Raw genomic sequence first — 18300 nt, 5'->3', positions numbered from 1 at the left:
TGAAGGCAAAGCAGGTTTTCGTTGATCTTTTCGGGACGTCGGAAATATTTGTTTTACTTAATAAATTATTGCAATATGATTTTCCTGAACTCTTCAACAAAGATGCGATTTAACCTATATATATTATAACTTGATAATTTATTCGCGCTCACGAATATATATTATCATGTTAACTTTTCGAACGTTCAAATTTTATTTGTAAGTTATCAGCACTTCACTGTTCATTTGATAGATATATAAGATACACAAGGCCAATAGAATTCATTTCAAAGACTCTATGACCCATATTAATCATTAGAGAAATGTGGCTAGCAAATCTTTCCAAGTCAAAATGATGCGCCAACCAATTAAGCTACTTACAGTATGATTATGAACATCGTGATTATCAAACTATTAAATTGACTTTTTAAATTTATCATTTTTACATCTTTAACTTATAAATTGTGTTAACTCATTCATAAACTTTTAAAATTTACTGTTTTTATATTTATAATTTAACTTATTCATAAACTTAGATTAAATGAAATCGATTAAATTTGCTAAATTTATAAGTTTTTAATTGAATTGAGCAAATTAATAAAAGTGATAGGACACAATCAAAAGAAAAATAAAACTCAAAAAACAAAAATTAATATTAATAAAAAAGAGAACAAAAATAAGTTGCTTTATTTGAAATTTTTATGTTTAATATGATAATTTATCAATATAGGTAAATTTAATTTCAATGATTTATATTTAAATATATTCAAATTAAATTATGATCATATTTTATATTTTAATTAAGGAAAACATAACTTTAAATCATTGTACATTACTTACGTTTTGCTATTAGTCCTTGTATATTTTTAATATTTTTAATCCCTATATTTTTGTTTTACATTGTTTTATATCTCTCTATGAATAAAATATGGAAACCTTTAAAGAATGTAAAACAACGGAACAAAAAAAAAAATACAAAGATTAATAACAAAACACAAGCAAAGTACAAAAATTTAAAATTATATTTTCCCTTTAATTTCATTATACACCTTTAATGATTATTCATTAATAAAAGAAGACTCTTACAAATTTACGATCTGAATTTATAATTTGAATTTACATTCCTATCACAAGTTTAATTAAACATGCGAGCTTGACAACCTTAATTATGATATATAGTCATTAAAATCAATCAGCAAGGGTAATTATGACCATAGGTATTTGAAAAATAACATGAAATGTTTCTAACATTTCCAGTATGAATAGTGGCAACTCAAGGGGCAAAAAGAAAAATGATTATAACAGTGCAACACTATATGATGCCCGAACTTGCTGGAACAAAATTTGTGATGAAGGGAAATGAGGGATCACTATAGCGTAACACAAAGCATGCAATCAAGACAAAGATCTCCCCCCAGACTCCAGAATAATTAAAAGACAAGATACTTCTACAACAAAACCTGCAACCCCGTGATTTACTCATCATCCTCATTTTTGGACTTCTTCTTCTTGGTCTTAACAGCGGCTTCCTGTACTTCTCCATCATTATCTTTCTGCTCTTTCTTCTTCTTCTTCTTCTTCTTATTAGCTTCTCCATTTGCCTTGGCATCAGCCCCGTTGGCATCATCTTGAACGGCCACATCTTGCATCTCTGTTTCCATGTCCAGTTTCCTCTTTTCTTTCTTCTTTTTCTTTTCTGATTTGCGATCCTCTAATGCATCACCATTTGTAACTCCGTTGGACTTATCGACAGCCATGTCTTCAACTCCATCAGCAGCTTTTGGCTTCTTTTTGCCTTTCTTGCCAGATACTTCGATAGGCGCTTCTGTTGCCATCTCAGTGTCTGCAATAATAAACAAAGATCAGCAAAATTATACCACCACACTTGTGCAGAAAACTTGGGTGTTTCTCAAATCTCCATGTACTGGCAATCGTGAATTTTCAGAATCAAACAGTCTTGGAGTTCAAAGGATAAATTAAATGAGACAGAAAGAAGTAAAAGTAGCTTGTATTATTGAATCCTGCAAACCTTTATTTTGAGCATTTTCAATAGCAGCCTTCATGACATCAACGTTCTTACGAGGGGCAACTCCCTTGTCATAGAAGTCAAGTCGCTCCTCAACTTGTTCACGGAGTTTCTCTCCAAAAGCTGTACTACCCCTTTCTGCAACAAGAATAGCAAAGGCATTTCAAATGGAAGGATGTGGTAAGTAATACATTTCAGAAATTAACAAGTTATAAGCTAACCAGAAAAGCAGTCAATGCGTGATGCAATTGAACATTTGTTAGCAAGATAGCGAGCCATCCGGCCTTTGTTCTTGGCAGATGCTCGACCAATGAAAGATGAATGGAATATTAGACCATATTTGGGAGTATTGCCTCTGGTTTTCAATGCCCTGAATACACCAAAGCAAAATTATTAATAGAACTGTGTTCTCTAAGCAAATTCAATACAGGTGTCAAAGTTGGAGACCAAACTAGCTCTCTAGCCTTGCAGAATACATATCCTAAAGCTAATGAAAGACCAAAGGCCATCTGAAGCACCTTTTCAGTCCCTACGATCACTAAGAAATTCCAGCTTTAGTTAACCAAAACAAGAGGTACTGAGCTATAAACCTGAACAAAGCCTTCTCTGCACCAAGAATTTGAAGAGTAGAAGAGGGGCACTTGGCCAAATTAGTGAGGCTTCCAGCATGTGAAATCAATCGTGCGCCAACAACTTCACCAATCAAAGAGGCCAAATTTGGAGCAATATCATTCATCTTGGTAACAAGATAATCATAAAGCTTCCTCCTATACTCAGATAGGTCCATTACCCTCTGAGCAAATTGCTGGACATTAATTAGGTCCACTGGAGACAAATCCTGTCCTGAAGAAAATCAAGAGAGTGCAGGTTTTATATAGAGATTTAGAGAATAGTGCTGAAATTATGCAATACAAGAACAAGAATCCTACCCATAGACGCCTTGGCAGCTTCCACAATCTCCTTTGCCTTGTCTTCATCTCCAACTATGTCTGTTAAGCCTGAGATTTTGTCCTCAGACAGCTTTGACTTATCTTCAATATATTTTGCAACTCTGGCATAAAGATAATTGTCATTTATGATCTTTACCAGTTCAGGAAAATGCCACGAGTACCATTCCCTGCACAGATTTGACAAATCAGCATATAATAAATATTGAGATGCACTAAATAAGTTTTTGATTATTCAAATCATGCTTCAAATGTTACCAATTTCCCAAATATAGCAAACCTTGTTGAATATGATGATGATTCTGGATTTGATTATATATGTATTGTTTTGTACATCTGTCAAATAATATACCTGACTCTCATGGAAAAAGAATTGATATCTTTATCAAGTGTATCAAGAAGGAAGATTGCTTGAATGACCATATTGTCAACTCGGTTAACATTAAATTTCACTTTGGCCCTGCTGTAACTATGCCCCAGACCAAGTTGAGCTTTTTCCAAATCTCCAGGCTATGGAATTTCAGAAAGTCAAATAAAAATGAAATAAAATTAAAAAAAAATTAGAGAGAAATATGATTACATTAAAGGGAGGAATTCATATCCTTGGCATGCAAAAAAAACTGAAAGAACCCAGAGAAAATGCTAACCTTGAGATCATTGAGAAATCTATCAAAATGAAGTCGGACGCCTCGAAGCAACTCACCCACAAACTCGTTACTTTGACATGGAATTTTAGATACTTCAGAGATCTGAGAGCCAATCTTAGGATCTACTACACCTAAACTGAACTTCACCTTCTTGCCTTCCTTAACTTTTGGGAGATTAATCTCCAGAAAACTTCTCAGCTCATCAGTCAACAGGCCTGAAATCCAAACATAATTAATAAGAAAGAATCAAAGATTTGCACCGTGAATTGAACCATCAGATTTCTAGTTTGTGCCAAGATATACGTATTAGTCATCAAGCCGGATGATAACTTTAAAAAAAGCAAATATACAATATTGACCCCCCATTCAAGCATCATTTAAGTGAGTTTCCCGACAGCAATGAATCTTTCATATTTGATGAAAAAAAACTAAACATGTAACTGAGACCCAAAGTTTCAAATTCCATCTCTAGGATGTCTCTCCAGACCAAACAATTGTTGCACGGGATGATGTGAAAATATGGAATGTCAGCCACTAAGGTTACAAATTAAGAAGAATAAACGTTTTCAAACCAACCAAATCAAGGTCCAACCTCTCGAGGATGAAAAATAAGAAGAAAACAGCAAATTTAAATCCTAGAAGTAAGAAAACTGATTAGAAAAACCACCAAAATTACACCTCGTACTAACATGACTTGCGAGACACTCCAGGAACAACTAGGGATACCTAAATATTAAATTTGATGCCGCTTTTCCATCAAACGTTAGCATAAGCAAGAAACAGAATGCAAATAAGTTGTTCCTGTAAGGATGACTACAACACAACTTTGTACACAAAGTGAACCTCAATATTCAGCTACCACGTGAGCAACCAAAAGATTCTACAAACATAGACCAATACCAACACATGTGGCGCTCAGGTATAGGAATTGGACCAGAACGCGTTGCAAGACCTACACGCTTATGGTCAAAAGTGAGGAAGCTAACCTTCAGAAACAGAGTTGCATTGCTTAAGAGCATCAAGAGCAGATTGGAAAGGAGAAAATGCCGCAAGCTGCACTACCTTGCCGAACCGGTTCAAGTCGGAAACAGAGTTCCGAACCGCTTCAGTGTTCTGCCCAATTTCATCAAGGCCATGAGCATGGAACAGGGCGTAGCCAGAAGCGGATTCGTGGAGAAGGTAAAGTGCCATCGAAGAAAGAAACCCTAGACCTGCGAGAACAATGTGCGGGCGGTAGAGGGAGGGAGGAGGACAACCATTTGAAGATTGCTGCGTAAGAAGCGGGTGTAGGGTTTAGGGTTTCAGTGGAAATTGATGACGTTGTGCATGAGGAGAAACTTCATCCGTCCGATCTGCATACTTAGTTTTGACTACGCCGATGTCGTCGAAACAGTTGAAATGTTTAGTGACTTTTGTTCGAGATGGATTTAGTTTATTTTTTTAATTAGAAGGGCAGCCATTAATGATGTGAGATTAAAACCAGGATCAAATCGACCACCTCCCACTCAAAAAAGAAACACACATATCAGTAGGTTATAAGGTCATTAACAGATAGATTTAGTTATCGATACTTCTTTCGTATTTACAACTTTTTTTATTTATTATAGTTAAAATTATAATATAGAATAAATAGGCAAAGTGTCCTTGAACTTTAAATCAAGTAGTACCATAAATTTTAAATTTATTTAGTGTGCAAGTTGTTCTCTCAAATTTTAAAAATAGTGTAATGTGACCTCTATTATTAATAAAAATTAACTTTAAATATTATATGATTAGAAAATAATAAAAAAGAACCTTAAAATTATATAAAAAGACCAAAAATTATAATAAATGATTCAAAAATTACATATAGAAACCTAAAAAATTATAGAAAATGACTAAAAAATTTGGTTGACTTTTTTTATAATTTTTTAGATCAATTTCAATAATTTCTTAGCCAACTAATAATTAAAATTAATTTTTATTAGCAACAAGGTTCAGATTACATTATGTTTAAAAGTTAAAGAAATAATTTACATAATAAATAAATTCAGAATTTATAGTACTATTAGATCTAAAGTTTAAAGTAATTTTCTCTTTTTCCCCACAATATAATTAAGAAATAAATTATAGCTATATTTTTTATATTTATTTATAGCATTTAATATGGTCATCTATAATTATTTACTTGCTCTTTAATTTTATAAAGATTAAAAAGGCAACTTTTTTCAATTTAGCTTGAATTCAAATTAGCTGAAAATTTTTATCATAAAAAAATTAAAAGCAAGACCCAAGATTACATATTTATTCCATTAATTTTAGTTAAAGTTTCAATTTGCTTCTTTAATTTTATAATGCATCTTTTTAATTCTCTAAATCTAACCCTAGTATTATTAGTTTTAAATAATAATTTTTTGTATTGATCATCATTATTTTAAAAATTAAATCGTCAACATTTAAAAATGTTTTTTTTTACATTTAAAAGTTTAATGTTATCCTTTTTCTTTTAATGAGACTAAACTGTGTTTGAGGAATACAAGATCGCTTCATAAAATAAAGACACTAAAATAAAGCCTTATAAAAATATGAGAATTAAAGACATACATAATTTTTATAAAGAATAAATGCTTCAAACTTGATTTAATTTTAATAATATCATAATAAAACCTTTTAATTGATCATTTATATGGTTTATTTCCATGTGATAAGTGACAATTAATAAGAGATGTACTCCCTTTATTAAATGATATAAAATATTTTTAAATAAGTTTTATCTCCTAGTAAAGTGATTATTTGCTGTCTAACAAATTCTATCTTTTTATAGTTATCTTTATTTAATAGGATGTTTTACTTTAAAATAAATATAAAATAATTTATTTAATAGAGGTGCTTTTAAAAAAATAATAATTATATATTAAAAGATTGAAAATATTTTATATTTTTTATCATCTAATCTTTAAAAAACTGTTTTATATTTTTCAATAAAAAGATTATCTTTTTTTTTTTTTATTTCTCAGAGTGGCATTATGGAAAATAGAGAAGTACTGCTGCCACCTGCTCAAGTCCATGTGCCACATGTTCACCAATGGTTGGTCACGAGTATCTTGGAAGATGCCTTTGAAGTTTTTATTTAAGATGACCACATATTTTAAAAATTGTACCCACACGCTAAAATTTTAAAATAAGTTGATTTCACTTTATTGACTAATCGAACCAAACGCCCTTGGATACTGTCTTTTAATTTTAAACTTATCTTTTTTTGGTGCATAATTTTTTTATCAAATGGACTATTTATTTGATAAAGTTGGAACATTTTACAAATTGTGTGTGCACTTTAAGTTAAAAAAAGATCAAGATCAAGATGAAACATGAAAGTGTTGAAGAAAAAAAAATTAAATATCAATCATCGATATTATATTGGTAGTTCAATCTCCAATATAAATCCTGAAAATGAAAAGAGATTATTTATATATAATTATTTTATATTTTATAATGCATATACAAGTAATCCATGGATCATGCCAATCAAGATCCTTTTTTCAATTTCAATGAAAATAAAAATGTTAGTTAAAAGAAAAATATCATGGAAAAGAAAAATAGATATTTTTAGAAGATGGAAAAAAAATCTTGAATTAGAGTCAGAGACTTGAAATAAAAATAAAATAAAATATGTAGGTCAATTAAATCTTGAAGCATCCCTTTCAAAGAAAGCAGAATAAAAAATGTTAGGTTGCATTTGGATTGGTGGATTTAATTTAGAAATTTGGATTTAAAATCTCATATGTAAAATTTCACATTTAAAATTTTTAGATTTTAAATTCTTTGTTTGGATGATATAAAAAATTTTAAATTATAATATTAAAATTTTTTGTTTGAATTTAAAGTAAAATTTCATATTTCATATTTAATTTTAAAAGAAACTTGGACGATGTTGGTAGTTCGTTCCTAGTCAAAGTTGATAGTTCAAATGGCTAACTTTCACTAGAACCAAACTATTAATGCTGACTAGGATTGTAGTACTAGTAATGATTAGGATATGATGATTGACTTTTATTAGGACTGAACAGTTGACTTTCACCAGGATCAGACTAATGGCAATAACTAGGACCGGATGGTCAACCAAAGGAAACTGTGATCGAATCACCTTTATCGATCGGGAGACGACTGGGACCATTAGTCTACTCCTAATAGAAGTTGGCTATTCAATTCCCATCATCATTGTCTATCCAGTCTCGGTGAAAGTCAGCCATCCAGTCTTGATTGTTGTCAGTGGTGCAATCCTGATGGAAGTCAGCCGTTTGGTCTCAATCGTCGTCATTTATTTGATCCCGATCGTCACTATTTGTTCAGTCCCAATGGAAATTGGCCGTCTGATCCCAATTATTGTTGGGGTGAGATCCCAACAGAAGTCGAGGGCTTGTCTAGGTCATTACCAAGGTCTAATCCTAGTGGAAGTCGGCAATCTTGTTCGGCTCAATGCCAACAATCTGATCTTGGTGAAAGTCAGTCATTTAATCCGGATTGTAGCCTACACTCTAGTCCTTATTGATATGAGTGGTTTGATTCCAATGAAAGTCGACCATTTGGTCCCAGTTGGAGCCAGCAGTGTAGTCCCGCTCTACAGCAATGGTCAGGTCTCAATCAATGAGGGCAACTTGGTTCCATCAGCTTCGGTTGTCCGGTCCAATTATCATTGACAAGTCGACCAAGCATTCGTGAATTTGAGTCAAATTACAAAAGAAATTTAGTTAGGATTTAAAATAATAGAAAATTATAAAGAGAATAAGGGAGAACTTGGATTTGAATTTGAGCAAATCCAAATCCATATATTTTTAATTATTTAAATAATGAATTTAGCTCAAATTCAAATCTATATGTATCCAAACATGATATTAAAGAAGATTATGCAGGATCGAACATAAAAAGGGATGTAAAAAGAAAATAAATATATGAAAAACATCAAAGCAGAAGTTATATGTTTTTTGCATTTTTTATTTTTATAACGCATTTTGTTAAAAATAGTAATTTTTTTTATCAATGTCAAAATCACATCAATACAAGTAAAATCAAATTAAAGGAAAAAAGAAGTTGAAAAGATAAAGTTAACTCAAAAAGCTAACCCTATGAGAGTTTTGAAGATAAGACACGCAAAAAGTAATTCACTGCAGTCATCTTAAATGAAGAAAGAAAGGTCAGCAACTGAGTAATATCTTCTTCTTCTTCTTCTTCTTTTTTGATAAATTGTAATATCTTCTTAACTAATGTCTAATAGCCAAGAATAACCATTCCTACATTTAATATACTAGATTTTTTTTAATCTAAAAGGTTCAATGTCGGAATTAATGAAAAACAAAATGAACAGTAATTACATTGTGACGGAATGATAATACAAGCAAAGCGCAAGTTTGGAACCACCCTGGTTCTAGAGAAGCAAACTTGTTGCTTTTTTGAAAATCCCAAATGTGATTTCACCTATTTATGAGTGGATTTTGATAGAGATGCAATTTGAGAGTAGATAATGTACGAAAGTTGAAAATACTAAACAATATTCTATCCCTTGCCATGAGCAATGTTATGAACGGACAAGTTATTGAATCAGTTGAGGTATCAGTTCATCGTTCAACAGTAAAACCACAGTCTATACCATAATTTAATCAGTCATAAATAAATTAATATATTTTAAATAATTATATGTTTAAAGTAGAAAGAAATAATTATATATAGTAAGAAAAATAAATATTTAACTTTAAAAAATAATATACAATAAAACAGATAATATCCATCAATACTACATCATTTTCATCCAAAAAATTTATAATTATTTCATAATTTATGATTTATAACTTTAAAATATATATATATATAATTTATACATATTTCTTTCATTTTTTCATTTCATAATGCTTATTAGGTATAAATATGTATAAATTATATTTTAGAAATATGAATTAAAAATAAAAAAGTATCATGTCTAGTTCAATCGATTTCTCGTCGTTTTTATCGATTTTGGCCGGTCTGTAGCCTATTCACAGATTGAGCAATTTTTTGGTGTAATCGGACTGAACCTCTTATTAGTTCCTAGTTCAACTTGTCGGATTGGCTAGTTTAATTCGATTCTAATAATAGTAGTCATGAGCCGATAAAAAGTAAAGATAGAAGTAAGCTGGTCATATTGTGGAGATGATTGATAAGGATTTTGACCTCACACTACATGGCCATGAATATTTTGGATTATTTTTCATATTTAATATTTTATATGTAATTATTAAAAGAAGACGTGTAATTCATGTAACTAGACAAGATTACTTGTTACTGTTGTTGTCAATTGTTATAACATTTTATACATGAAATAAATGCAAGAATACAACTAGTGTATGCGACCATCTCGGAGTGTGGCCATCACGGCACACGAGTAAGTTGGAATCTGGGCCTTTTCATTCCTTTCACTTTCAATTATAGGACTCCTGGCTATATCGTCCGCACAAAGTATATCTATCGAGTACCGTTGAAGAAAGTGATATACATATATATACAAATATGTATATAATATTAGGACACCCTTTAAAAAAAAAAAATCAAAGGGCCTTAAATTTCATTTGTCTGATGTTAGTTCCTATTATTATTAGCGAAGTTAAATTTGTTGATCTTTACATAACACGATTAGTTGATATATTACTAGGTTAATAAAATTATGATGAATTGAATATTATTTGAACAAAATGACTACCAATTTTTTTGTCTGTTTGTTATAGCCATCATGTCTCCTTCCTTCTAAAGATTTATCATTACATGTTTAATGATTTTGATTTAATTTACCACTTTTTTCCATTTTATTAATTTTTTATATAACTCATCGTAATTTTAATAAATTAGCAAAACAAAAAAAAGTTAAAGGAAAAAAATATCTATCAACTTTTTTTAGAAACACCTAATATCCTTGTCTTTAAGTAAACAAAGATGTAAGAAAATCCATGAATTTGTTATAATAAATGTAACAATCCCTCAGCCATTAAATTTAACTAATGTCCGTTAATATTAGCTGTTAAAAAGAAGGAAACAAATATAAGGTACACAAATACTCATAAATTTTTTTTTATGAGTTTCTATTATCTTAAAGTCAATAACCATGTATGGTATAATATTCGCCTAACATTACCAAATTAGCATATTTTGTTAGCACAAACACAAATAGAGGTCTCACAAACATCCCTTGTTGTCAAATTCATAATTATTCAAAAATATGCAAAATAAATACTTTTAAGTAATTGGAATTCCAAAATGCATTAAAATCATTGAAAATCTTTTTAAAGTAAGATTTATCATACAGCGAAAGCTTACTAATTGCATAAACATCATATGATATGAAAACAAAAGCAAAAATTGACTTCAGCAAAAAGGGGCAATGCGTTGCAATGCATATATCAAATTTTGTTGTTAATGATAGCTCCTTGATATGAAATTTCAACGTGCGTCGTCTTCATATGAAGTATGATTGGAGTGATGTAAGCTCCCACATGAAGCTTATTAGACAAGCTAGCTAAGGACATAGTTTCATTTTCATTTGATGTTTCATTTGAAAATTAAATATCCAGATGTAAAATGACTATTTTTTTGTCATTTTCACCTAACCCCAAGTGTCCCAATTCCAACCCACCTGTCATTAGCCACTTCTAAAGGCTTGACCACAACCAATGAGACATGATTTGCCTGATTAAACAATAATATCAATAAAATCACACATTTACACAAACTTGGCCATCAAACTACCCTTTTTACGCACAATAGGGCTTGTGTATGACCTTTTCACATAATTATACATATTTGGCCAACTATTCATATATTCACCACTATCACACATAATTATACATTCACATCGCTATCCTAACACTATCAAAACACGTTTCATTGCATATCACGCATTAGGGCTGATATTTTCACAAAAATAATACACATACATTAGATAATACATGCTCATGCATTCATGTGGCAACTTAAATCATTTATAATTACAGCATGCAAATTCACTACACAAACTTTTGTAGCATAGATGTAGCACACTACGCCTGTCCCGAGTCTTTCCCTTTACCTTGCTCACTATCAGAACCTATAAAAAATGTAATTACGAAGTAAGCTAAACATCTCAGTAATAAAATAATTTATAATTATCAATTAATATGAATAATTGTAAACAAGTAAAATTTATAAATGTGTGTGTGTGTGTGTGTGTAAACACATTTTCATTTTCATAAAACTATTTTTACACACTAGGATAATTATTCTACCATTTGATCTTTTATATCACCCTGACTAAAACCAAAGGCTCCACTAAACCAATCACATACGCACTAGTGGTAGAATCACTCAACCAGAGGTGTTCTGTCCCATTTTTGGACTATGATTTTTCCCTATCACACATAATCAAGGTGTCATTACTCTAACATTACATCACATAAATACTCAAGAGCATAAATTTCTAGCACCATACCCATATGGGCACTCAAGAGAGAATATCCCATACCATACCTACACAGGCACTTAGGAGAAAAATTCTTCAATATCGCACCTCGTTAGGCATTTAGAAAAATATATGCCATATGATTTTTTACTATTTCTTCCTGCAAGTACCTCTAACATGATTATGCTCACATTTCTCAATCATATTTTTTATAGGTGTAAAACAACCACACACACACACGTGTCTCTTATCTTTATTTTCAAAACCATTTTTCATAATAATATACTGTATAAATCCAATTATTTTCAACATGAGATATAAAAATTTCCCAAATCATATAAACGATTGAAATCACATATATTAAATCATACAATTACTCATAAATAGTTAAACTAATTAATCAAACATAACAAATTATCCTATTACCTTAACATTTTTGTCACTAAAAAGGTTACCTGTGACTGTCTTTTTAATATTTAACATCACAACTCACTTTCACTTCTTCAAACTGCACATGCAGTACGTCAATCTACACAAATTAGCACTATTAATCAATTATAAATTGACCATATATATTAATTATCACTATTATTTACAATTAACCATTCATTTCCTTTCACTTAACCACTTTAAGTCTCAGTCACCCTTTTTAGCCTTTCTATCACTTCTATAAATCCCAACACATCTTATGTAACATCCTAAAAAATTAATCAAGGTTAAGCTAATTTAAGAGAGTAATTAAGTAGATTAAGTGAGGTGTGTAGCCAGAGACATCTAATGGGCATGTTTGGTTGTAATTTTAGCCCTAAATTCAGGTTTGAAGTGAAGCTGGATCACCCAAATGTGAAAAAGGGAGAAAATATGAAGGAAGTAGTTCTGTGCCATTTGTTGCGATACATGTATGTTAATCAACAAAGACAGGCCTCTTTATGCCATGCACCGTGGCGCATAGCCAAATATTTTGATAAAGAACAAGTAAACCAGATAGACTTCAGAAGAGAGGAAGGAAGAGAAAACGAAAGGCATGTCATCTTCTCTACTAAGGTTTGAGATTGTGGACAATTAAAGCAATTTTAAACTATCCTACACTTGATATAAGACTTCTAAACCCCTTTCATCCACTTTCTCTCCTATCTCTTAAAGAGTTAAGTTAGGATTTGAGTTGAAATGATAATTTTCAGTCCATATGATTTATGAATCTAAATCCATTAACTTAGATAGAGTTAATGAAAGTTGTTTAGACAATTTAAACCTAGTAATAACAGTTTTACACCATCTTGATTGGTAAGTGTCATTAAGATCCAAAATTTGTATTTATGAGGATTGTTGGAAGTGTTAATGGCTATCAATAGTGGATTATTAGTTCATTAATGATCATATGGGTCATTGGAATCTAGTAAATCCAATGAGAATGATTGGGTGTGAATTTTTTTCTTGAACAGAGATTGGGTGTGAATTTATAATTTTGATAAAAGGAGAATGTTGAGTTAGAGTGTTATGAAATGTCTAAATTGGAATATTAATGGATACCCTTGTGAATTAATTGTAGATTAACTATTTTGGCACCATTCAAGCTATGAGAAGCTTTAAAAGCTTGTATTTTGAGAGGTAAACTTTTGACCTTTCAAAGATTTAAGGTAACTGGGAGGAAAATTTAGTTTATATAATTGTTTGTTAATTAATTATTTGAAATTTATTAGGTGTTTGAAGACCCATTAATGCAAATTTTAGTAATGTGATAAATCATGTGTGTGAAATTATGTCAGACTATTGAGAACAATATACATGATTACACATATGTGACTAATGATGATGATTGAAAGCATGCTATTATGAAATTGATGAACATGTGATATTTGGCATATAGAGTTTAAGGAAGAAAGAAAATTGCATGAGCATGATATGATGCAATTAATTGTGCTAAAATGACATGTTACGTTTCAATATGTGCATAACATGATCATTAGTAGAAGTTTCCTTTAAGAAGAGGAGTAGTAGTGTTAAATTCACATAGTAATGGCGGCTTATTATTGGAACTAAAAGCTTGCCTTACCACTGACCGTTGGAATCAAGAGGTCGTCATTATCTCATGATTGTTTAAGGATTGTCTCACTTGTTTTTTGAGAGACTCAAACTTAACTAGTCTCTATCGATTCACGAGGAGGCTAGAATAGGGGTATGACATTTCATGGTTGTTAGTATTGAGAGAAACCATAGATCACGAGTAAGTAGGTTCGCCCTTGACTGGCAGCTCCTCACGATTGAAAGACTGGGTTAGTTTGAGTTATGGATGTAGCTACTGAATAACCATCAGTTTCATGTTGGAGGTATCAAGAGAGTATAAGGTTAGCGTTGATCATACATTCTATTTTTGGCTACATGATTATTATTATTTTTGTGGTCTGATGTATTTTCAATAAGGGTGCATGGTTGTTATTATTACAACCTCAATATATGCATTTTGAAATATATTTGATGATATGTGTTGCAAGCCTAGTCACATGGTTATTATTTTTATGACCGAGACTATATTTAATATATGTGCATGATGATTTTGAGATTATTGCCATTTGCATCAAAAATTAATTGATATGTAACTATATAAATTAGATTAACTTTGGTTAACAAGTGATTGTATTAACCCCTCATTTTTCAATATCATAAGGCTTAGCTCATCAAATCAAAATCAAGGGAAATGACCAAATGCCTAGGATTGTGTGTAAATTTTATTAGTAGGCCTCTAGATTTTCTTTTATGTGTATTTTGATTGTTAATTTATCAGCTAGGATAGCATATTCCATTTTTGACTACTTGCACCCACATTTTGATGTTTTAAATGTATTTCATGTCCTAAATTTGTTTGTGTTGAAGTTGTAAAGTTTAATGGGGCTGAAAAACTAGTGCAACCAAAATATCTGTAATTGGTTTAACATGGATAAATGTTTGATTGGTTTATGCAAAGTTAACTCCCCCTTATGTTTTGTGAATCAAAAAGGGTTAAGGGTTGGAAATTTATTATATATGTATTTGTTTAGCTATGGTCAAGTTCGTAATAGTCTATTGGGTGTGGTTTAAAGGTTGGTGTAAGCTTTTGATACTTGTGTTATGATTTAAGCACCCTAGTTGTGTGTGTATGTGAAAAAGGAGTGAGTTTTATAAAGGGTGTTCAACTTTTGATAGAAAAATAATTTAATTATGAAATCAGTGTTATTACCTAGAGCTAGGAAAAAACTCTGTGTAGACACCTAAATCACCTCAATTGGATGTCAGGCAGAGAAATGAGACACATCATAAGTTTATCTTAAGAGCTATCATTTGATAGTAAAATGCTATCAAATTCGTGTAATGTGTGGCGGTGCATGGCACAGGGGCAGTGAGCAACAGTACATGTGCTGTGCTAACTGAAAATTGATGTTTTTCAACTTCTTTTGCAAATGCATTCTGTTGATTTAGATTCCATGATTTTGCATATATTTTAAACTCTGATTTGTAAGTATTAAAAGTGTGTAGGAGTGTTTTGAATTATGAAACTTGAGATTTTCATTTGTAATTTTTACAAACTTAGTAATTACATTGATGCTTGGAGATTAGGGTAGATTAGTAAGGATAACCTTACTTATCTAACTTGGAGTTTACATCTTACACCAAATTTCCACCCTTTTTTACTATCAAGTTAGAGCTAAACTAAGCCTATTGCAATTCAACCATTAGTTTCTAAACTAGTCGTAAAATCTTAATTTAACTCTTAAGTCTCAAGAATATTTTTACTACTGAAGGGTAAGAAATTAACCTTTTAAAACTCCTTGATTTAATTTTTCTATGATTTAAACTAAGAAAAATTAAGGTAAAATTGAAGCTTAGGGTGGTACGAAACTTACCCAGTAAGCAACTGATCGACATCGACAATATATCCCAATGCCCTAAAACTTCTTGCCTTAACAAAGATTGCTTCTCTCTTCTCTCCTTCTCGTGTTTCTTACTTTCTCCTTTTTGCTTTCATTTGTAGGCCATGTATTTAGAGTCAAAGTTCTGTGCCATATGCTATGGCGTATGCAGCGTATGTCACAATGTGTGGCACAGTGAAGGAAATCTCACCATGCTCTCACACTTTGCTCCAGAAATCCACTCGATCCTATTCATTCAACATTGAAACACATCAGTTTACCATCCAAAATCTCGATTACTGACAAACTTACTAATTTACTTCTAATTAGTAATTAGTTTTTAGATTATAAATTCAGGATGTTACACATGGGTACCCATTAATTTCTCTAATTCGTTAAGTTATTTTAACATGTTAAAAAGGTTTGATCCAATAATTCGAGCAAGCCTAATAGCCAACCCAAATAAGCTTAAAAATCTTAAAGACAACTTAAATATCCAAAGTATTAAATATTATTTTTTAGTCAATTTTAATTTTAATTTTATTGGATCAAAAATCTTAAAGACAGCTTAAAAATCTTAATTTTATTTCTTGAAAAAATAAAATATTCAATTTTATCTATTTTTAATTTAATTTTATTAATAATGTAAAAAGAAAATCAAGTACTCGAGTGAAGGTTATTTGGATTTGGGCTTGACCTGTATTCACTATTTTGAAAATCAGATCGAACCGGACGGTCGGACTGTCGACCGGTCTGGTTTTTGGTTTGGTTCATAGAAAAAATAATTTTAGGAGTTGAGCCGGATTGAGCCGTTTTGAACTGGCGGTTGGACCGAAAACTAGAATCAAGCCGGGAACCGGATCTGATTTTCAAAAACTGGACTATTAAAAAGAACTTTTTTTTATCAATTTTTTTAAAAAAATGACTAATTTTTTTAATCATTTGATATTATATTGTATCACATGATTTGTTAAGTCATGATAAACTTAAAATATTTGATTTTTTTAAGTTAAGTAGCAATTTCATATGTATTTTTTATATTTAAATTATTATATACATATATAATTTTTTTAAATTTAATTATTACATCACCGGTTGGACCAATGGTCCAATCAGTTGAATCATGCGAACCGTGAACAGCTAGCTTTTTCGGTTCAATGTCTGATTTGATTTTGAAAACATTGCCTGTATTTCTTTGAGCTTGCTCTGGCTGCCCAAATAAGCCTGAAATAAAGAAAATTTTCTAAGCTCTCAAGTATGGCCTTAAGATTTTTCAAGCTCACCTTTCAAATTTGACCCAAATTACTAGCTCTAACATTTTTCAATTTGTTAAAACAACTTGATGTTGATAAAGAAGTGCTAAGAATAAAACTTAAGAAATTGAAGGTTGGCCTATTTTATAAATTAATAGGTATCCATATACTAATATTGACTTTAAGATATTAAAAGCTACTAAAGGAAAGTTTATGGGTATTTCTACACATTATATTTGCTTCCTTTTTTTCTAACATTCAATGTTAATTAATCTTAGTCAAATTTAATAAAATAAGAATTATTGCACTTATCATGACAAGTTCATGAGTATTCTTATACCTTTGTTTACTTAAGATTATTGGATGCTCCTAAAGAAAAAGTTGTTAGGTGTTTAACCTGAATTAAATAATAGATTCTATATATATAATAGCCACAATTAATTCATTATAGTCATATTTAAAAAGGCTAAGGTTCATTTTTTCTTTTGAACTTTTTTTTTTTGAGAAATGTTAGGTATCCTTTATTGATAAGTAAGACAATTTTCTGCTTGAACCACTTTTCCTAGAATTGAAAAAACTCTTCCCATTAGTCAGTAGTTAACTTTGCTCTTTTTCTGTTGACGTGATGTATGCAGGGCCCACATACAGTGACAGATAGGATTTTGACAATTTCTTTAATGCTAATTAGCACCTAAATTCCTTTTCTAATATCACTTGGCATCTTGAAGTCTTTTTTTATGAGTGCCATACACCCTAAAATCTTATTAAAATAATACTCCATCAGTCCCAAATTATATGGTACTTTTGAAAGAATTTTTTCGTTTTAAAATATAAGACACTTTAGGTAGATTAAGATTTTATTAAATGTACCAATGCTAATATTACCCTTTATCTCTCTCTATAATTAATTTTTCCCCTTCTCTTTTTAATAAATATAAAGTGATTACTTTTAAAAAAGGGCAATAATTACACATTGAAAGACTAAAAATGCTTTACATTTTAAACATTCAACCCCTTAAAAAATACTTTATATTTTTAACGAAGGGAGTATAATTTTTTTATATATAAATTATATTTTTAATATTGATTAAGTTTCTTAAATTTTTTAGGTCATCATCTGTAATTTTTTT

At 30.5% G+C, this 18300-nt stretch overlaps 1 protein-coding gene across 1 annotated transcript; it reads right to left on the bottom strand.

The window, feature by feature from the left end:
• Positions 1-1199: 1199 nt before the first annotated feature.
• LOC129309222 (nucleolar protein 56-like) lies at positions 1200-4885 on the bottom strand. The gene is made up of 8 exons (XM_054950667.1): positions 4586-4885; positions 3600-3814; positions 3305-3462; positions 2935-3122; positions 2596-2848; positions 2227-2375; positions 2009-2143; positions 1200-1822 (listed from the first exon to the last, which is right to left on the bottom strand). The coding sequence occupies exons 1-8, from the start codon at positions 4788-4790 to the stop codon at positions 1455-1457; spliced, it is 1671 nt and encodes a 556-aa protein (XP_054806642.1). The 5' UTR covers positions 4791-4885; the 3' UTR covers positions 1200-1454.
• Positions 4886-18300: the final 13415 nt, after the last annotated feature.

Source organism: Prosopis cineraria, unplaced genomic scaffold, assembly GCF_029017545.1.
Source record: "Prosopis cineraria cultivar Desert tree isolate PC_DT_omini unplaced genomic scaffold, ASM2901754v1 PC4, whole genome shotgun sequence".
NCBI lineage: Eukaryota > Viridiplantae > Streptophyta > Magnoliopsida > Fabales > Fabaceae > Prosopis > Prosopis cineraria.
The sequence above is the reverse complement of the archived record's forward strand: the minus strand, read 5'-3'. Positions and strand labels throughout refer to the sequence as shown.